The sequence below is a fragment of the Stenella coeruleoalba genome (assembly GCF_951394435.1).
Source record: "Stenella coeruleoalba genome assembly, chromosome: 14".
Lineage (NCBI taxonomy): Eukaryota > Metazoa > Chordata > Mammalia > Artiodactyla > Delphinidae > Stenella > Stenella coeruleoalba.
In genome coordinates, this window is record NC_137160.1 from 52,263,315 (window position 1) to 52,285,251 (window position 21,937).

General features: G+C 37.6%; 1 protein-coding gene and 1 pseudogene across 3 annotated transcripts in view; one reads left to right on the forward strand and one right to left on the reverse strand.

Annotated features, from left to right (window-relative positions):
* Nucleotides 1-21,937, forward strand: part of USP14 (ubiquitin specific peptidase 14) — a 45,506-nt gene that overhangs the window by 16,202 nt on the left and 7,367 nt on the right. The window contains exons 6-12 of one of the 2 annotated variants that reach the window (XM_079943419.1): nucleotides 9,583-9,641; nucleotides 12,688-12,818; nucleotides 14,910-14,990; nucleotides 15,357-15,442; nucleotides 16,116-16,230; nucleotides 21,203-21,268; nucleotides 21,413-21,505. In XM_079943419.1, coding sequence (XP_079799545.1) covers nucleotides 9,583-9,641; nucleotides 12,688-12,818; nucleotides 14,910-14,990; nucleotides 15,357-15,442; nucleotides 16,116-16,230; nucleotides 21,203-21,268; nucleotides 21,413-21,505 — 631 coding nt within the window. The remainder of the gene's footprint in view (nucleotides 1-9,582; nucleotides 9,642-12,687; nucleotides 12,819-14,909; nucleotides 14,991-15,356; nucleotides 15,443-16,115; nucleotides 16,231-21,202; nucleotides 21,269-21,412; nucleotides 21,506-21,937) is intronic. The other variant, XM_079943420.1, reaches the window with a different exon arrangement.
* On the reverse strand, nucleotides 380-6,274 carry LOC307196956 (prefoldin subunit 4-like; annotated as a pseudogene). Its single transcript has one exon. The product of its transcript is annotated as a prefoldin subunit 4-like (transcript).

A 21,937-nucleotide genomic window follows, 5' to 3' on the forward strand; every position in this document is an offset into this window, starting at 1 on the left:
TTTTGTCTTACAGATTTGCCTATTCTGGACATTTCATATTAATGGGATCATACAGTACGTGGTCTTTTTGCTGACTGGCTTCTTTTACTTAGCATAATGTTTTCTACGTTCATCCATGTTGTAGCATGATTCAATACTTCATTCCTTTGTATGGATGAATAATATTCCATTGTATGGATATACTATGTTTTGTTTATCCATCAGTTGATGGACATTTGGATTGTTTCCATATTTTAGCTATTATGAATAATGCTGCTATGAACACTCAAGCACAAGTTTTTGTGCAGATGAGTTGTTTTCATTTCTCTTGATTATGAGTGGGTTGCTCGGTCACATGGTAACCTCTGTTGAGCAACATTTTAAAAGTATTGTAAAATGTTTAGCGTTCTCCTGCTTCAAGGTTTATGCTGTTCTCCAGTTTTGCATATAACTAAACTTTCAAATCTGCTAACACCTGCTGCATTGATTCCACTCTGGATTCTAAGGTATCAGTTTCTTTTTGGAAATTTTTCTTTGCTTCTTCTAACATTTCTTGAAGTTTCTTCTTGAGAATGGCTAATGAAAACATCACTAATCTGATGAGATATCATTAAGCAGTTGTCATCTGCAAGTGTGATATCCTCACAAGCATCTCCTAAATTTTGGAGTTGTTTCTTTTTTAATTCTGTTTCTTCCTTTAACTGTGATTCTACTTGTATTCTGTGCACATTTATCTTTTGTTGATCTTCAGATGTAACATTGACATCTATGCAGTCATCTTCATGGTGGCTGCCATCTTGGGACTCTGTCTTTGATTATAGCCATCCTAAGGGTGAAATGGTATCTCACTGTGGCCCTCATTTGTATTTACCTAGTGACTAATGATGTTGAGCATCTTTTCATGTGCTTATTGGCCATTTGTATATCTTTGTAGAAATGTCTGATCAGCATATCCTTTTCCTATGCTTTAAATGGTTTGTCTTTTTATTATTCAGTTGTAAGTGTTCTTCATATATTCTGGGTACAAGTCCTTTTTCAGGTAATTTGCGAATATTTTCTTCCATTTTGTGAGTTGTCTTTTCACTTTCTTGACCGCATTCTTGTAGCACAGAAAATTTAAATTTTGACGTAGTTGAATTTTTTTTCTTGGTGTCATATGTAAGAAACCATTGCCTAATTTCTAGGTCATAAAATTTTTTTATGAGTTATATAGTTTTAGCTCTTACATTTAGGTCTATGATCCATTTTTAGGTGATTTTTTTGTATGGTGGGAGGTAGTTTTCCCCATTCTTTTGCATGCGGATGTCTAGTTCTTTCAGTACCATTTGTTGAGAAGACTAGTCTTTCCTGTTGAATTGTCTTAGCACCTTTTTTGAAAATTAATTGACCATAATGTATGTAATAAAAAGTAAGATTGGATTCTCGATTCTAGTCTAGAAACACATACGTTGTATGTTTATCCTTATACCAGTGAGTAACGGTTTTTAAAAGAAATAGAACTTTGTTTTTATACTATTGTATTTACAGTAAACAGTTATCCATGTTTTGAGAACATATCAAATAGTCTATAAAATGAGGGTCCCTTCTCTTCAGTGAGTATAAATGTGTAACTTTAAAAAATATGTAATTTAATTCTGACTACATTTATTACATCTGTTTTGATTCATACATTGCCAGTTATTAATATGTGGTGGAATTCTGAACTACAGTTTGGATTCTTAGCTTTATGAATGCTGTGTGGTTTTTTCTCCCCTACTGGCTTGTGAAATGCTTTGATAAAATTGAGCAGTAGAGAGGAGAGAGAAGGGACATGCAGAAACCTGAGAGTAACTGAAGGTTTTCCGAATTTCTCTGAAGTGAACACTTGTCAGGTATTTACATGAAGTTGCCTAGATTGCCACTAATATACTGCCAGTGCATAAGACAGAGCACCTGTTTTCAAGGTACTGATGGTCTGATGGAGGAAGACTACCAAGTAAACGGGTACTGTTTCAGAACAGCTTTGCTGGGAAATGTTAAAGTCAGTTATTTTTCCTCAGAGATTCATAGTTATTTCCCCACTGTTGTAGTGTGCCCATGGTTACTGATGAGAGGTCTGATATCAATCTCTATTCTTAATCTTTTGTCAGTAACTTTTAGGGTTTTCTCTTTATTTTTGTTTTCAACGTTTTCCAACAGTCCTAAGTGTGGGTTTTCTTTTATTTATCTCATTTAGCCCTCAGTGGGTGCTTTTAGTCTGAGGACTGTTGTCCTAAACTCTGGGACATTCTTAGCCATTATTTCTTCAGATATTGCTTCTCTTCTATTTTACCTTCCTCTTATATTCTAAATATTGGGGTTCTTGGATCTGTTGCTAATGTCTTTTTTTTCTCTGCACTTTTATTTTTATGTGCTGTGTTCTAGGAGAATGCCTCAGTTCTGTTTTACATTTCACTGATTTGTACGTTAGCTTTGTTTCACAACTGCTCATTTATCACAACCTTCTTTTTAATAAAATCTCCCTTTCTTAAGTTTTGGATATGATTCCTGCTTTTATTTCTCTGAGGCTCCAAAGTATTCTTATTTAAAGGTTTTTTTTTTTTCCTGTTTGGTCCTTTAACTTTGTTCTCTTTGGATATATAGATCTTCATTTCTTTGAAGATGGTGTACTTATCTTATGCAGTGTATTCTCTTGTGTCCCAAGTGCAAATTATCTGAATGAGTAGCTTGCTGGGGCAGCTCCCTGTCATAGAGGGTGGCTAGTTGGGACAGATTTGCCTTATTTCCAAGACTTCCTCTTTACTTTTTTCATCTGGGATTCCTTATTATAGCCTCTACGTCAAGGAGAGCTCTCTTTCATGTTTTGGAGTTAACTTCTCTGAGTTTTTTATAAGCAGGGAGATTTCATCTTGTTGCTTCCATTTTCTTGAAACCAGGTAAACTATTTTGAATTCTAAGTTGTTGTAAGAGGGTGGAAGCCCCTGTACTTACTAACTTAATCGATACAGAATGATGTGGATGGGGTTGTATGTCTTTGGGAAAATGACACTAACTGATAAAATAGGAATGAAAGAAAAGAGGACAATTCCATGAAAGATGCTTTACTGTTGGAGATGCTGAAGTTCATCCTCAAATGTATGGCAGGTTCTGGAGAGTGGGATGTATACTGATGAAGAGTAGAAAGAAAACGCATTTAAGAGAAACAGGCTGGATTAGCTGAAGAGAAGCAGTGAGGGCCAAGAACAATACCTGCAGATAAAATCTGGTTTGCTTGATGCTGCCCAACAGTGGAACCTCATCTTAATGCGGGAGTTCTAAATTTAGAACCTAAAGTGAAAAGTGTATATAATAAAAATTACTCTTGAAAATTCTATGTTACTTGTAAAAGACAGTATCACATGACAGTATTTTTGTCTTATTGGAGACTGGCAAGCCAACTCTTAGTAAGTACAAAATAGTCTTTTCATTAGCAATTACTAGACTGCTATTTTACTTTCATTTTCAAATTTGTAGAGGAATGATCTATTCTTGATAGAACTTAGAATTGATAGAATAAAATTGGCTGGACCCAGCTTTTTTGGGGGCATTTTATTTATTTTTATAAATTTATTTATTTATTTTTGGCTGTGTTGGTTCTTCATTGCTGCGCATGGGCTTTTCTCTAGTTGTGGCGAGTGGGAGCTACTCTTCGTTGCGGTGCACGGGCTTCTCATTGTGTTGGCTTCTCTTGCTGCAGAGCATGGACTCTAGGCATGCAAGCTTCAGTAGTTGCAGCACATGGGCTCAGTAGCTGTGGCTCACAGGCTCTACAGCGCAGGGTCAGTAGTTGTGACGTATGGACTTAGTTGCTCTGTGGCATGTGGGATCCTCCTGGACCAGGGCTCGAACCTGTGTCCCCTGCATTGGCAGGCGGATTCTCCACCACTGCGCCACCAGGGAAGCCCTTTTTGGGGCATTTTAAATGTCCATTTTCTGTGTCTTTTTGAGTCAGTTTTGGTAATTTATTTTTTCCTACGAATTTGTCCCTATGTCTTTAAACTATTTTAGCATATGAGTTACTCTGTTTTGGGATCTATTTTTTTCTCCATTTTTATTTCATATTAGTTATTTTTTCTCTTTTGATTACCTTGCCAGAGGTTTGTGTATTTTTCACAGAATCAGCTATTAGATTTATTCACTCAGTTCTTTCAGTTGTCTGATTCGTTCTACTTTTGTTTGTATTAATGTTTTATTTCTGTTTTCCTTAGGCTTGTTATATTATTTTTTAAGTTGCATGCTTGGATCATTAATTTATTCTCATGTAGGAATGAAAGTATTTAATTCTGAGATTTTGCTTGTTTTCTATTCATTAGATGAGATTGCTCAGATGTTTTTTAAAAAATGTTATAAAAGGGACTTGCCTGGTGGTCCAGTGGGTAAGACACTGTGCTCCCAATGCAGGGGGCCCGGGTTCGATCCCTGGTTGGGGAACTAGATCCCACATGCATGCCACAAGTAAGAGTTTGCATGCTGCAATTAAGTAGTCCACTTGCCGCAACTAAGCAGCCCGCATGCCACAACTAAAGATCACGTACGCCACAACTAAGACCTGGTGTAGTCAAAATAAATAAATATTTAAAAAATAAGTTATAAATTCTTATCTTTTCCTTTTGCCCCAAGTTTTTTGTTTTTTGCTTTTTTTATTGAAGTATAGTTGATTTACAGTGTTGTGTTAATTACTGCTGTCCAGCAAAGGGATTTGGTTATACATACATATATTCTGGTTTTTTAATATTCTTTTCCATTATGGTTTATCACAGGATATTGAATATAGTTCTCTGTGTTATACAGTAGGACCTTGTTTTATCCATTCTGTATATAAAAGCTTACATCTGATAACCGCAACCTCCCACTCCCCCCCCCAACCCCCGCCCCCTTGGCAACCACCAGTCTGTTCTCTATGTCCATGATTCTGTTTCTGGGATAGGTTCATTTGTGTCATATTTTAGATTCCACATATAAGTGATATCATATGGTATTTGGCTTTCTGTTTCTGACTTACTTCACTTAGTATGACAGTCTCTAGTTGTATCCGTGTTGCTGCAAATGGCATTATTTCTTTCTTTTTTTATGACTGAGTAGTGTTCCATTGTATGTATGTGCCACATCTTCTTTATCCATTCAGCTGTCGATGAACATTTAGGTTGTTTCCATGTCTTGGCTATTGTGAACAGTGCTGCTATGAACATAGGGGTGTATGTATCTTTTTGAATTATAGTTTTGTCCAGATATATGTCCAGGAGTAGAATTGCTGGATCATATGGTAATTCTATTTTTACTTTTCTGAGGAACATCCATACTGTTTTCCACAGTGGCTGCACCAGCTTATATTCCCACCAACTGTGTAAGGAGGGTTCCCTTTTCTCCATACCCTCTCCAGCATTTGTTATTTGTAGACTTTTTTTAAAGGTATTATTATTTTTAAAAAATTTATTATTATTTATACTATTTTTGCTGCATTGGGTCTTAGTTGCAGCATGCAGGATCTTTGTTGCGGCATGCGGAATCCTTAGTTGTGGCATCTGGACTTCCTAGTTGCTGCACGCGGGCTTCTTAGTTGCAGCATGTGGACTGTTTAGTTGCGGCATGCATGTGGGATCTAGTTCCCTAATCAGGGGTCAAACCCAGGCCCCCTGCATTGGGAGTGTGCAGGCTTACCCACTGGACCACCAGAGAAGTCCCTGCCCATTTTTGGATTGGCTTGTTTGTTTTTTCGTTGTTGAGCTGTATGAGCTGTTCGTATATTTTGGAAATTAAGCCCTTGTCTGTTGCATCATTTGCAAATATTTTCTCCTGTTGTCTTTTCGTTTTGTTTATGGTTTCCTTTGCTGTGCAAAACCAAAGTTTGCTTTTAATTATTGAATTATATAGAAACATATACAAATGAATTATCCCAGAGTGAACACGTTCCTGTAACTGATGGGGATCAACAGAACTCTGTTAGCACTCCAAAAATCCCCTCACCAATCCCTTCCTATCCACTGCCCCCACCCTTCTTTGCAAAGTTGTTATACTCACCTGACTTCTAATTTTGAGTAATTTTGCTTATTTCGAACTCTTCATGAACAGAAACATACAGATTATGTTCATTTGAGTCAGGCTCGTTATATTTGGCTTTTCCATGTTGTGTGTGTGTTCATTCATGTTCATGCTGTAGGGCAGTGGTCCCCAGCATTTTGGCAGCGGGGACTGGTTTCATGGAAGACAGTGTTTTCATGGACCAGTGTGGGGGTGGGGGGGGAATGGTTTCGGGATGATTCAGAGCATTACATTTATTGTGCACTTTATTTCTGTTATTATTACATTATAATATATAATGAAATAATTACACAACTCACCATAATGCAGAATCAGTGGGAGCCCTGAGCTGGTTTTCACTTGCCACTCACTGATGGGGTTTTGATATGAGTCTGCAAGCAGTTGGTTTATTATGGTCTCTGTGCAGTCAAACCTCTCTGCTAATGATAATCTGTATTTGTAGCCACTCCCCATCACTGCCTCAGCTCCACCTCAGATCATCAGGCATTAAATTCTCATAAGGAGCAAGCAACCTAGATCCCTCACATGCGCAGTTCACAGTAGAGTTTGCACTCCTATGAGAATCTAATGAGGCCGATGATCTGACAGGAAGCGGAGCTCAGGCAGTGACGCGAGCGATGGGGAGCAGCTGTAAATACAGATGAAGCTTCTCTCCCTTGCCTGCTGCTCACCTCCTGCTGTGCGGCTGGGCTCCTAAGAGGCTACATACTAGTACCATTTAGTGTCCCGGGGGTTGGGGACCCCTGCTGTAGGGTACACCATTGTATGTATATAATACCAAATAATTATTCATTTTTATGTCAATGAATGTTTGGGTTGATCTGATCTGTGACTGAATGTTGTGAATATTTCACAGATGATAGAAAAGTCAAGGCATCCTCTTTTTGTAGGTGATAAAGTATAATAGGCATTAAGTTTATTTGTTTTTTTTGGTTTCTTTTTGTTTTTTTTGCGGTACGCGGGCCTCTCACTGTTGTGGCCTTTACCGCCGCGGAGCACAGGCTCAGCGCGCAGGCTCAGCGGCCATGGCTCACAGGTCCAGCCGCTCCACAGCATGTGGGATCTTCCCAGACTGGAGCACGAACCTGTGTCCCCTGCATCGGCAGGTGGGCTCTCAACCACTGCGCCACCAGGGAAGCCCTAAGTTTATTAATTACATTCAGATTTTCTATATCATTATTTAATTTTTATTTATTTGCAAAGATTATGAAAGGTACTCTATTGGTTCTTTTGTCTGAAAAACCTCTCAGTATTTGTATCTGTTAAAACTCTTAGTACCCCTGTCAATTCCTCCTCTTTTCTAGCAGTTTTTTCTTTGTGAAGTTCATTATGAATGTTTGGCTTATTGGATGGTTTTATCTTAATTAGGACTTACAAGTTTTCTTGGTATAATATTGAGAGTTTTAGGGGGATGGTATTAAATTAGCTATGATTTTTCTGTTCTCAGATAATAAAAAAAAGATTGATAATTCATTAATGCAGCTTTTGTCATAAACGTAGTAATAGTTACCTACTCATGTTACCCTGTAACTAGATGTAAATTCATAACAGTGGCAGTTATGTAATTACATACAGTAGATGGGATGCATCTACTTTATGAGTACTTTGTTTTAACTTCAGAAGTGCCCTTTAAAAAGTTGCTAAACTGTCTGACAGGGAAACTATTATGATTTCTTTTTTTTTTTGGCGGTACACGGGCCTCTCACTGTTGTGGCCTCTCCCGTTGTGGAGCACAGGCTCCGGACGCGCAGGCTCAGCGGCCATGGCTCACGGGCCCAGCCGCTCCGCGGCATGTGGGATCTTCACGGACCAGGGCACAAACCCGTGTCCCCTGCATCGGCAGGCGGACTCTCAACCACTGCGCCACCAGGGAAGCCCATATGATTTTTATTTTTTAAATGAACATATATAATTTAGACAACATGCATTATTGTATATTGAAAAATTAAGAATTTTTTAGTTGCAAGAGTTTCCAAAAGATCTAAACAATTGAAAAAAAGAAAGAAAATTATTCCATTGAGTATAATTTAACATAATATTTTCTGTGACCTCTTTCATTCACTTACATAAGCACAGAGTTTTTTTTTTCTTTCTTGGCTGCATTGGGTCTTCGTTGCTCCACAGGCTTTCTCTAGCGGTGAGCGGGCGCTACTCTTCATCGCAGTGTGTGGGCTTCTTATTGCAGTGGCTTGTTTTGTTGCAGAGCACAGTCTCAGTAGTTGCAGCGCACAGGCTCAGTAGTTGTGGCACATGGGCTTAGTTGCTCTGCGGCATGTGGGATCTTCCTGGACCAGGGATCGAACCCATGTCCCCTGAATTGGCAGGCAGATGCTTAACCACAGTGCCACCACGGAAGTCCCCTTTTTTTTTAAATTGGAATATAATTTACGTCTAGTGAAATGTATGCATCTTATGTGTTCAGTGTGATCAGTTTTGACAAATGCAAATTCTCTGTAACTCATTTTACAATCAGATATATAGAACATTTTCATCATCCCAGGACGTTTTATTGTACCTTTTCCCAGTCAACTGCCCATCTCCCCCAAGTAAACACTGATCTTATATTAGTTTTGTGGGATCTCTCCCATTGCCCGGTGTTTTTACCTGAATGATAATTTTTGATCCTTTGTCGTAAAACATTGTATAAGTAACTACAGTGGTTTGGGTATTTCCTTTAGGGTGGCCAGTCCTTTGTACTGCTGTAAATTAACTGAGAATCATAAAAGTGAATTTAGAAATCATTTAATAGGAACCCTTCATTTTATAGGTGAGAAAACTGACTTGAAATTTAAGTGACTTATTTAGTGTTGTGTAGGAAGTTAGTGCTGAATATAGATTTATTGATTTTGATTTAATTTTTTTTGTTTGTTTGTGTTTTTGTTTTTGTTGTTTTTGCGGTACACGGGTACACTGTTGTGGCCTCTCCCGTTGCGAAGCACAGGCTCCGGATGCGCAGGCTCAGTGGCCGTGGCTCACGGGCCCAGCTGCTCCGCGGCATGTAGGATCTTTCCAGACCGGGGCACGAACCCGTGTCCCCTGCATTGGCAGGCAGACTCTCAACCACTGCGCCAACAGGGAAGCCCTGATCTAATGTTTTTGATCTAATGATTTTTTTCTTCATTTCTGAAATTATATTTTATTTTCTTTGTAATAATGGATATTAAATATGTGCTTTTTAATTTTATTTTTTTTAACATCTTTAGTGGAGTATAATTGCTTTATAATGTTGTGTTTCTGCTGTATAACAAAGTGAGTCAGCTATATGTACTTTTTTGTTTACACAATTTTTAGAAAATGTTATAGATGAGTTAGACAAGAGGAAAGAATTTAAAGTAGGCTTCATTCATCTAATTTCCGTTTTTTCTTAGCAGTCCTTTTTTGCCCATGTAATTCTTAAAGGAACAAGACCAGAAGAGAAGAAAAAATGGTGGGAACAACTCAGAGAAACTTGTAGTTGAGGGTTTCATAATAAGTCCTTTGAACTAATTTCTTCCCATTTGAATTTCAGAATAAAGTGAATATTTAATTCTGTCTTAATGTTCCTAGGTATGCAGGTGCCTTGAGAGCTTCAGGGGAAATGGCTTCAGCACAGTATATTACTGCAGGTCAGTATCTTAAATATACTACTTTTCAAGAGGGAGTATGGTATTCAATAAACGTCATTTTTCACTCACAGTTTTTTTAGTATCTTTTCAAAATGTATTTTTAAAACATCACCTCATTAAAATTAGAGTACTTACACTTACATTAAACAACTTGGGACTTTTTTTTTTTTTTTTTTTTGGCGGTACGCGGGCCTCTCACTGTTGTGGCCTCTCCCGCTGCAGAGCACAGGCTCCGGACGCGCAGGCTCAGCGGCCATGGCTCACAGGCCCAGCCGCTCCACGGCATGTGGGATCTTCCCAGACCGGGGCATGAACCCGTGTCCCCTGCATCGGCAGGCAGACTCCAGCCACTGCGCCACCAGGGAAGCCCTGTAATGTCTTTATTGAGAGATAATTCACATACCGTACTATTCACCCATTTAAATTATACAATTCACTGTTTTTTAGTTTACTCATAGAGTTATGCAGTCATCACCACAATCAAATTTAGAATATTTTCATCACTAGAAAATAAATCCTGTAACAGCAGTCACCCTGTTTCCTGTCACTACTACCAGCCCTGTGCAACCAGTAATCTACTGTCAGTCTGCGGATTTGCCAATTCTAGAATGTTGATATAAATGGAATTGTACAATACATGGTCTGTTTTGATGGCTTCTTTCACTTAGAATGTTTTTGAGGTTCAGCCACATCGTAAACATGTATCAGTACTTCATTCCTTTTTATTGCTGAGTAAGATTCCATTGTATTGGATATATCACATTTCATTTATCCTTTCATCATTGATAAGACATTTGGGTAGTTTCCACTTCTTGACCAATATAAATATTGCTAAACATTTGTGTACAAGTCTGTGTGGACATATGTTTTCATTTCTCTTGGGTATATGTCTAGGAGAGGAATTGTTGGGTCACATGGTAACTATGTGAGGAACTGCCAGACTGTTTTCCAAAGCAGCTGCATCATCTTATATTCCTCCCAGCATGTATGAAGATTCTGATTTCTTTGTATCCTCACTGACACTAGGTATTGAATGTCTTTGATTATCGCCATTCTAGGGGTGTGAAATGGTATCTCATTGTGGTCAATCATTAATTTGTAATACTATAAACAGTAGGTTTCTTTGCATCATTTGGAATTAGTGAGATTTTCCTCTAACCTTTTTCCCTGAAAGTAGATTCATTTGTTGAAATGTTTTGTTTTCTTTTTTGAAGATGTTGGGGGTAGGAGTTTATTAATTTATTTATTTAATTTTGCTGTGTTGGGTCTTCATTTCTGTGCGAGGGCTTTCTCTAGTTGTGGCAAGTGGGGGCCACTCTTCATCGCGGTGCGCGGGCCTCTCACTCTCGCAGCCTCTCTTGTTGCGGAGCACAGGCTCCCGACACGCAGGCTCAGTAGTTGTGGCTCACCGACCTAGTTGCCCTGCGGCATGTGGGATCCTCCCAGACCAGGGCTCGAACCCATGTCCCCTGCATTAGCAGGCAGATTCTCAACCACTGCGCCACCAGGGAAGCCCCCTGAAATGAAGTTTTTACTGGGAAAATGTGATCATATATCTAGTTCATCTTGTAACTTACGTATCTAAGAGTTGCTCAGAATTTCAACAGCTTCTCCAGAGTCTTACAGGAGGTTTGCAGTATTTATGGGATGAAAAATACCGTTCTTTACTTTTTGCTTCTTGATTTTTTAAGTTTTTATTTTGAAATAAATTTCAGTTCACAGAAAAGTTGCAAGAATTCACCAGTTACTAACTTTTTGTCACATCTGGTTCATCATTCTGTGTAATGCATGTTCTTTTTTTCTGAACCATTTGAGAATAAGTTGCAGACATCCTGTTTTTTGTTCCTGAATACCTCAGTATGTATTTCCTGAGAATAAGGACATTCATAGCCACAAGATGGTTATTTTTCAAAGTCTGGGAGTTTAACACTGATGTTAACTCGTAATACTGACTTGATTAAATTTTGCCAATTAACCCTGTACTGCCCATTATAAAGTTGTTTTTCTTTTTTGCTTCAGGAGCCAATTTAGGATCACACATTGCACTTAGTTATGTTGTTATGTCTCATTAGTCTCTTAATGTATAGTGTGTCTTTTGACCTTTTTCTTTCAAACTAGTGAAGTATTTGAGATGCTCTGTTCATGGTATATATTAAATCATCTGGGTTTTTTTCTTGTTTTTCTTTTTTTTTTTTTTTTGAGAAGTGTATCCTTTAAAGTGTTATTACAATTTAGGCTTTTTTTATTTTAAAAATTATTAGCTTAGTAGGGATGCATAATTTCAGCTCTACCTCCTAAAATATTTTTTAAACATTGTGTTTAGTAGTTTTATTCAGGAACATTTCATTGAGTACTTACTTTGTGCTGAGATGTTATATTTTAGTATTTGCTATGCTAAATAGTCTGTATACTAATGATAACATTTCACATTTTAGTTAACAAAACAAGGCAAGATAAGCTAGATTAGAGTTTTGCTATACATGAAGTAAGGGCAAGGTGTGATAGCTAGGGAGTCAACAGAGAAAAAAGTATTCTGAACTCAAGAGCAGGGTTGAGTTTATGACCATCATGGGATTTATGGTCATGTTGAGAGAGGATAACATACTTCATTTAAACATACTCCAGATTTCAATACTCAGGAGTTCAGTACACGGGAACCAAGTATGGGCTTAAAGGGAGGAGGGCTGGGAGTGGTTACCTGACGTCCTGATAATGGCGGAACTGTAACATCATGCCTCTGTGATTCCTAGACAGAAGTTATGTGTTGTCTGTATTAAATGAATATACCTTGCTTTATTAGGGAAGACAAAGGCTGTCAAGGAGAGAGAGAGACATTGTTTATATCTAGTGATTGTATTGTAAAGTCTTCTGGTGAGTTAAGATTTAAAAACAAATTATTTTCTTATTAGGGATCCAACAATTGCAAAAGGAATACATATACCTAAAAATAATAGGCATTTCTTGGTATTAATTGAGAATTAATTTACAGTAGCATGTATTAAATATGTCACTATTTTACTAAGGAAGTATTTGCTTTGTTTTTAAGCCCTTAGAGATTTGTTTGATTCCATGGATAAAACTTCTTCTAGTATTCCACCTATTATTCTACTGCAGTTTTTGCACATGGCTTTTCCACAGTTTGCAGAGAAGGGCGAACAAGGACAATATCTTCAACAGGTAATCAGGGCAAGGTTCTGTGGTTTTTATTTTGTAAATGTAAAATTTAGGCGTCCTACACTTACTGGATTATATTTGGAAATACAAATAATCAGTCCTCTGTAGTTCACACCACCATTATCTCTTGCCTGGAGAGGTGCAGTAGTCTGTTAACTGATCATCTTGCTTCTGCCTTTTGTGGTGTTTCTCTATACAGCCCCAGAGTCCTTTTAAAAATGTAAATAAGATTATGCTGGTTTCCTTGTTCAGTACCTCCTAGTGACTTTCTGTCTCAGTCCTAAACAGTCTAGCTCCTGGCTCCCTCTCTGAGCTTATCATGTGCTACTCTTCCCCTTGCTCAATTCTCTCCAGATACACTGACTTCCTTGCTATTTTTAAAAAACCCCCCAAGTATCCTCTTTCGGTAGGGCCTTTGCTCTTGTTCCTTTGGCTCCCAGGTGCATGGCTTGCTTCCTCACCTCATTCAGGTATCATGGCTCAAATGTCAAGGCATCAGAGGCTTTCCTTGACAGTCCTATTGAAACAGCACACTTCCCTTCCCCTAATCACTTTCTTTTTTTTTTTTTAACATCTTTATTGGAGTATAATTGCTTTACAATGGTGTGTTAGTTTCTGCTTTATAACAACGTGAATCAGCTATACATATACATATATTCCCATATCTCCTCCCTCTTGCATCTCCCTCCCATCCTCCCTATCCCACCCCTCTAGGTGGTCACAAAGCACCTAGCTCATCTCCGTGTGCTATGCAGCTGCTTCCCACTAGCTATCTGTTTTACATTTAGTAGTGTATATATGTCCATGCCACTGTCTGACTTCGTCCCAGCTTACCCATCCCCCTCCCCTTGTCCTCAAGTCCATTCTCTACATCTGCATCTTTGTTCATGTTCTGCCCCTAGATTCTTCAGAACCTTTTTTTTTTTTTTTAAGATTCCATGTATATGTGTTAGCATATGGTATTTGTTTTTCTCTTTCTGACTTACTTCACTCTGTATGACAGACTCTAGGTCCATCCACCTCACTACAAATAACTCAATTTCGTTTCTTTTTATGGCTGAGTAATATTCCATTGTATATATGTGCCACATCTTCTTTATCCATTCATCTGTCGATGGACACTTAGGTTGCTTCCATGTCCTGGCTATTGTAAATAGAGCTGCAGTGAACACTGTGGTACATGTCTCTTTTTGAATTATGGTTTTCTCAGGGTATATGCCCAGTAGTGAGATTGCTGGGTCGTATGGTAGTTCTATTTGTAGTTTTTTAAGGAACCTCCATACTGTTCTCCATAGTGGCTGTGTCAATTTACATTCCCACCAACAGTGCAAGAGGTTTCCGTTTTCTCCACACTCTCTCCAGCATTTATTGTTTGTAGATTTTTCGACGATGGCCATTCTGACCAGTGTGAGGTGATACCTCATTGTAGTTTTTTTTTTTTTTTTTTTTTTTTTTTTGCGGTACGCAGGCCTCTCACTGTTGTGGCCTCTCCCGTTATGGAGCACATGCTCCAGACGTGCAGGCTCAGCGACCATGGCTCACGGGCCCAGCCGCTCTGCGGCATGTGGGATCTTCCCAGACTGGGGCACGAACCTGTGTCCCCTGCATCGGCAGGCGGACTCGCAACCACTGCGCCACCATGGAAGCCCCTCATTGTAGTTTTGATTTTCATTTCTCTAATGATTAGTGATGTTGAGTATCCTTCATGTGTTTGTTGACAATCCCCTAATCACTTTCAGCTCCCATATTGCTTTTTTTTCCTTCATAACCCTCTCTTCACTTGAATTTGTTATATTTTGTTTATGTTCCCCATTAGAACTTTTTCTGTTTTGTTGACTGTTGTGTATTCCTAGTGTCTAGAATAGTGTTTAGCATAATGATGAATTCACGAAACATCTCTTGAATGAATGAATAAACTATTCTGGAATTCTTCATTGTTTTGAAGATCATATAATATTTAATTTGGCTTAATATTTTTTAAGAAAAAAACTTCCTTCCCCTTCTCTAAGGAAACAGTAATTACTTTGGAAGCATTTTATAGATCAAACACTGTAATAGCCAGGATTACTTACTGTGTCACTTTTTAAATTACAGGATGCTAATGAATGTTGGATACAAATGATGCGAGTATTGCAACAGAAATTGGAAGCTATAGAGGATGATACTGTTAAAGAGGTAATTGAAATACATTTGTGAATATAGACTTTGATTCTCTATCCCACCCCCACCCTAAAGTCAGTTCATCTTAATAGGTAGACATGTACTTGAATACTTTAGATGCTGAATCTGTAGTTGGAACTTGACAGCTTGCATTTGATGCTTGAATTCAATGAATTATTTGCTAAATTTAATCAATTGAGATTATTGAGCATCTGTAATTTTTTGGTAATATTTTTTGATCAGTAGAAGAATTTTACAGAAAGGGATTACATTTTAAAAAGTCTAAATGTGTGTTACTAAACTGGATTGTGTGGGAGCCAATGTACATTAATATCCATATGAAGTAAAGTTGGAATTTTTATTTCATCTTAACTTTTGCAGACAGATTCTTCATCTGTACCAGCAGTGACACCTTCTAAAAAGAAAAGTTTAATTGATCAGTTCTTCGGAGTTGAATTTGAAACTACGTATCCTTATGAGCCAAGATTAGTATGACTGTAATCGTAACTTAGAAGTGAATTGGTATAAATAGCGTTGTTGCCTGCTGGAGTGGTGGGTGGGATATGAAGGAAAATTCTTCAGAGGTTTTTATGCTTAAAAAATATGGAAATTAGGAATTTGGAAAAATACACCCTTTGGAGTGCTCTTGAAGTTTAGATAAATGTACTCTTTAAGGACATTCATATTTTTTCCTAAGAACACCTTTATCAGAATACCTCATTAATTCACCTCATAGAGAATTAATTTTTAATTATGAAATGGGATAAATCAGCTAAATTATATACATGAGATTGATATAATTAATAAAACATGAATTTAGGAGAATACTATTTTCTACATCATGGGTGGAAACTTAGAAAAAGATTCATCTATCGTTGGGTTATTAAGACCATTTTAAGACTATAAATACCAACTTAAATTTGTTGAGAGTTTATCCTTTTACACACATTCATTAATCCGTATTGTTGGTAAGTGAATGAGCATTTTTAAGTATATTAAAATGAATCTCTATTGGAAGACTGAAATGTTTTAAATACCAGTGAATGATGCTATTAATTTTAATAGCATTAGGATAACTTATTCAAGATTATATAACAAATTGAATGCCTATTGGAAAATTCCTTATCTTATTTTTCAAAGCATGAAATGTACAGAATCTGAAGAAGAAGAAGTCAGTAAAGGAAAGGAAAGTCAGCTTCAGCTTAGCTGTTTTATCAATCAAGAAGTCAAGTATCTTTTTACAGGACTTAAGTTGGTAAGGACAATTGCAGTTCCTCCCCATTGTTCGTAGATTCTGTATTTGCAAATACACCTACTTGCTAAAATGTATTTGTAACCCCAACATCAGTACTCATGGTGCTTTCATGGTCATTTGTAGATATGCACAGGGTGACAAAAATTTTGAGTTGCCTGACTCACGCTGTTTCACCTGAGGTCCCCAAAGGTGATGCTCTGCCTTTTGTTTTTTTGCGCTACACGGGCCTCTCACTGTTGTGGCATCTCCCATTGCGGAGCACAGGCTCTGGACGCGCAGGCTCAGCGGCCATGGCTCACGGGCCCAGCCACTCCGCGGCATGTGAGATCTTCCCGGACCGGGACACGAACCTGTGTCCCCTGCATCGGCAGGCGGACTCTCAACCACTGCGCCACCAGGGAAGCCTGCTCTGCCTTCTTGTTTCAGTGCTCATACTATAAACAAGTACCCTTTTTGCAGTAATTTTAATGCCACATTTCTTGCATTTTTGTGCTTTTTGTTGGTGATCTTGCTGTTTATAATGGCCTTCAGGCATAATGCTGAAGTGCTGTCTGGTGTTCTAAGTGCAAGAAGGCTGTGATGTGCCTTAAGGAGAAAATAACCTTTGTTAGATAAGCTTCATTCAGGGATGAGTTATAGTTTACTTGACTGTGAGTTCAGTGTATGTTAAGGTGTCATTAAATAGCAGAAACACACGTAAAACAAGGTTGTGTATTGATTGGTTGACAAAAATGTTGTGGCCAGAGGCTCGAAGGAGGCCTCTGAGGGTATTATAATGAGGATATATTAATAATTGTGAGGTAAAAACTGGGGTTGTACTGTGCAAATACGGGCATGTAGTCATTCTGCCATTGCACTAGTATTAAAGTTGAGGCCCTAGAATTTAAGTGATTTAATTGGTTTGTGGCAGAGCCAGAAATAAAACTTGCTTGTCTTATTATTCAGTTAGTACTGTTTCCCCAGTGCCATACTAAAGAATCCACCCTAATGAGCAGATTGATAAAAAAGAACAATTTTGCTTGCCTAACATTTATTTGATATGGTTTGGGGGAATATGTACATCTCTTGAATGATGGGCAGTGAATTGGGGCAGGGATTACATTGAAAACAAGATTATTTGTTGTCAGGGAGCTCTCATTTACAGTTTGGGGTAAGATTGGTTAGGGGAAGTATTGGTAAATGTTTCTATAAGAAACAGATAGATAAATAGTGCTATTCTTTGCCCTGTGATAACTGAGGGAAGAGGTGTGGTGAAGCATAATGGCTTTTAAGAGAAGTTCACTTGAAAAGCATATGTAAATATATGCAAATCAATGTGATAAACCATATTAACAAATTGAAGGAGAAAAACCATATGATCATCTCTCTAGATGCAGAAAAAGCTTTCCCCAAAATTCAGTACCCATTTATGATATAAACCCTTCAGAAAGTAGGCATAGAGGGAACTTACCTCAACATAATAAAGATCATATATGACAAACCCACAGCCAACATCGTTCTCAATGGTGAAAAACTGAAACCATTTCCTCTAAGATCAGGAACAAGACAAGGTTGTCCACTCTCACCACTGTTATTCAACATAGTTTTGGGAGTTTTAGCCACAGCAATCAGAGAAGAAAAAGAAATAAGAGGAATCCAAATCGGAAAAGAAGAAGTAAAGCTGCCACTATTTGCAGAAGACATGATACTATACATAGATAATCCTGAAGATGCTACCAGAAAACTGCTAGAACTAATCAATGAATTTGGTAAAAGTAGTAGGATACAAGATTAGTGCACAGAAATCTCTTGCATTCCTATACACATGATGAAAAATCTGAAAGAGAAATTAAGGGAACACTCCCATTTACCATTGCAACAAAAAGAATAAAATACCTAGGAATAAACCTACCTAAGGAGACAAAAGACCTGTACACAGAAAACTATAAGACACTGATGAAAGAAATTAAAGATGATACTAACAGATGGAGAGATATACCATGTTCTTGGATTGGAAGAATCAACATTGTGAAAATGACTGTACTACCCAAAGCAATCTACAGATTCAGTGCAATCCCTATCAAACTGCCAATGGCATTTTTCACAGAACTAGAACAAAAAGTTTCACAATTTGTATGGAAACACAAAAGACGCCAAATAGCCAAAGCAATCTTGAGAAAGAAAAACGGAGCTGGAGGAATCAGGCTCCTGGACTTCAGACTATACTACAAAGCTACAGTAATCAAGACAGTTTGGTACTGGCACAAAAACAGAAAGATAGATCAATGGAACAGGATAGAAAGCCCAGAGATAAACCCACACACATATGGTCACCTTATCTTTGATAAGAGACAAGAATATACAATGGAGAAAAGACAGCCTCTTCAATAAGTGGTGCTGGGAAAACTGGACAGCTACATGTAAAAGAATGAAATTGGAACACTCCCTAACACCATACACAACAATAAACTCAAAATGGATTAAAAACCTAAATGTAAGGCTAGACACTATAAAACTCTTAGAGGAAAATATAGGCAGAACACTCTTTGACATAAATCACAGCAAGATCCTTTTTGACCCACCTCCTAGAGAAATGGGAATAATAACAAAAACAAATGGGAACTAATGAAACTTAAAAGCTTTTGCACAGCAAAAGGAAACATAAACAAGATGAAAAGACAACCCTCAGAATGGGAGAAAATATGTGCAAATGAAGCAACTGACAAAGGATTAATCTCCAAAATTGACAAGTAGCTCATGCAGCTCAATAACAAAAAAACAAACAACCCAATCCAAAAATGGGCAGAAGACCTAAATAAACATTTCTCCAAAGAAGATATACAGACTGCCAACAAACACATGAAAGGATGCTCAACATCACTAATCATTAGAGAAATGTAAATCACAACTACAATGAGGTATCACCTCATTATAAGTCAGAATGCCCATCATCAAAAAACGTACAAACAATAAATGCTGGAGAGGGTGTGGAGAAAAGGGAGCCCTCTTGCACTGTTGGTGGGAATGTAAATTGATACAGCCACTATGGAGAACCATATGGAGGTTCCTTAAAAAACTAAAAACAGAGTTACCATACCACCCAGCAGTCTCACTACTGGGCATATACCCTGAGAAAACCATAATTCAAAAAGAGTCATGTACCACAATGTTCATTGCAGCTCTATTTACAATAGCCAGGACATGGAAGCAACCTAAGTGTCCATCGACAGATGACTGGATAAAGAAGATGTGGCACATATATACAATGGAATATTACTCAGACATAAAAAGAAACGAAATTGAGTTATTTGTAGTGAGGTGGATGGACCTAGAATCTGTCATACAGAGTGAAGTGAGTCAGAAAGAGAAAAACAAATACCATATGCTAACACATATATATGGAATCTAAGGGAAAAAAAAATGGTTCTGAAGAACCTAGGGGCAGGACAGGAATGAAGATGCAGACGTAGAGAATGGACTTGAGGACAAGGTGAAGGGGAAGGGTAAGCTGGGAAGAAGTGAGAGAGTGGCATGGACATTTACACTACCAAATGTAAAATAGATAGCTAGTGGGAAGCAGTCACACGGCACAGGGAGTTAAGCTCGGTGCTTTGTGACCACCTAGAGGGGTGGGATAGGGAGGATGGGAGGGAGATGCAAGAGGGAGGAGATATGGAGATATATGTATATGTATAGCTGATTCACTTTATTATAAGCAGAAACTAACACACCATTGTATACTGCAATAAAGATGTTAAAAAAAAAAGTAAAAATAAAAGCATACAGATACTAGCTTACCGCCCTAAGTCCTATAAAAAATTATGATGCAAGTTTTGGGGCATCAAAACGTGCTGTAAATGTTAATTGGAGAGTGTGGTATAGAATGTTTCGGCAGGGACTCTCCAGGGTGTATTCTTCGTAATTTTATAAAATTCCAGGAAAACTAAGTATACCTGGAACTTCTAGATGATCATGAATTGATGATAATGATATGTAGCTTACCTGATGAGTAACATTGTACCATGTATTCTTTCTTTAACAACATGTATTAATGAGATGTTGTATTTGTTGTCTTGGTAATTTTTTAGATTTCTTATCATCATTCGTTTTATTTTTGAGTAATTTTGCTCCACATTTCTTTACCTCTTTGTTGCCAGATAAACTTGGTTAAATGTTAAAAAGCTACTCCATGGTGCTTTCTTTTGTAATTAGTAATTTAAAAAAATCAAACCTGAAACAATTTTTATACAAGTATAACATGCTTGTTGAACATAGAATATATACCAAATAGTTCTCCAAGTTTTCTCCATGTACAAACTCATGTAATTCTAACAATAGCACTGTCACGTTAAATGCTGTTAGCACCATTTACAGACCATGCACCATTTACAGATGATGCCCAGAGGGATAACTGTCTTGCTCAGTGTCACACAGGCTGTAAGGAGTGGAATGGCAGACATGATGGTTATAAGATATAATGGCTAAAGGCTTTCCCACATTTATTAGATTAACAGAGGTTTTCTGTGTTACGACTTTTCTCAGATTTAGCAATAACTGATTTGTTCTGGAAGGCTTTGCTAAATAAAGCGTAAAGAACAGGGTTATCTGCATTCTCTTAATTTTCTTCTAATATGAATATTCTGTTGATCCATAAGTAGAGGAATACCATGAAAGGCTTCCTTAGGTTGTATAAAATACAGTATAAACTCTCAGAATCTGAGCATTTGGGTCATAATTAAAAGACTTCAAATATTATTTACATTCTGAGGAGTTCATGCCAGTAAAAATTGATGCCTTTTAAGAACTGAACCATATCTAAAAGCCTTCCCACATTGTCTTCATTCAAATTATTTCTCAGGGGTATAAATCCGTTGACGTCCTGTGTGTTGTCTATTAATTAGTAGTGCTGATAATTTTTAAAAGAATTAAAGATATAACTGTATTGCAGAAGAAAATTCTTTAATGTTTGGACTTCTGTTATGTTCTTTTTTAGCGACTTCAGGAAGAAATCACCAAACAGTCTCCAACATTGCAAAGAAATGCTTTGTACATCAAATCTGTAAGTTTTGGAATCCAGTTCCATTTACTAGAAGGGTTTCCAGCTAATTAATGTTACCCAGTCTTTGTTTTTACCAAACTGAGGAATTAAAAATTTGCGTGGTATTTGTATGTTACAGAATTTCTTTCCACTTTTTCTCCTCAGTCCAAGATCAGCCGGTTGCCTGCTTACTTGACTATTCAGATGGTTCGATTTTTTTATAAAGAGAAGGAATCTGTGAATGCCAAAGTTCTTAAGGTTAGTAATGAACTTTACTATAATGAATTATTGTAATTCTTTGAAGGTAATTCATAACTTACAATAGGTTTTTTTATTCTTTTAGGGGTAAACTCACTTTAAAATACTATAAATAGGGAAGTTATTAACATTAGACAAGTGGTTCTTAATCAAGAATATATATTGGAATTATCTATTGTCCTTTTTATTTTAAATCATACACACGCCTGCCCCTCAACTGCCACCAAGCATCTGATTAAGTGGGGCCTTAGTAGGTCTTACATTTTTCAAAAGATTCCCAGGTAATTCTGATGGATGCCATCCATTCCCCAGAAATATTGCCCTAGACCAGATCCTCAGTTCCAGAGATACTGGTCCAGTAGGTTTGGGGACGGGAGTGGGGTAAGGGGCAATATAACACACTCTATTCTAGGCGGTTCCTTTCTTCCAGGT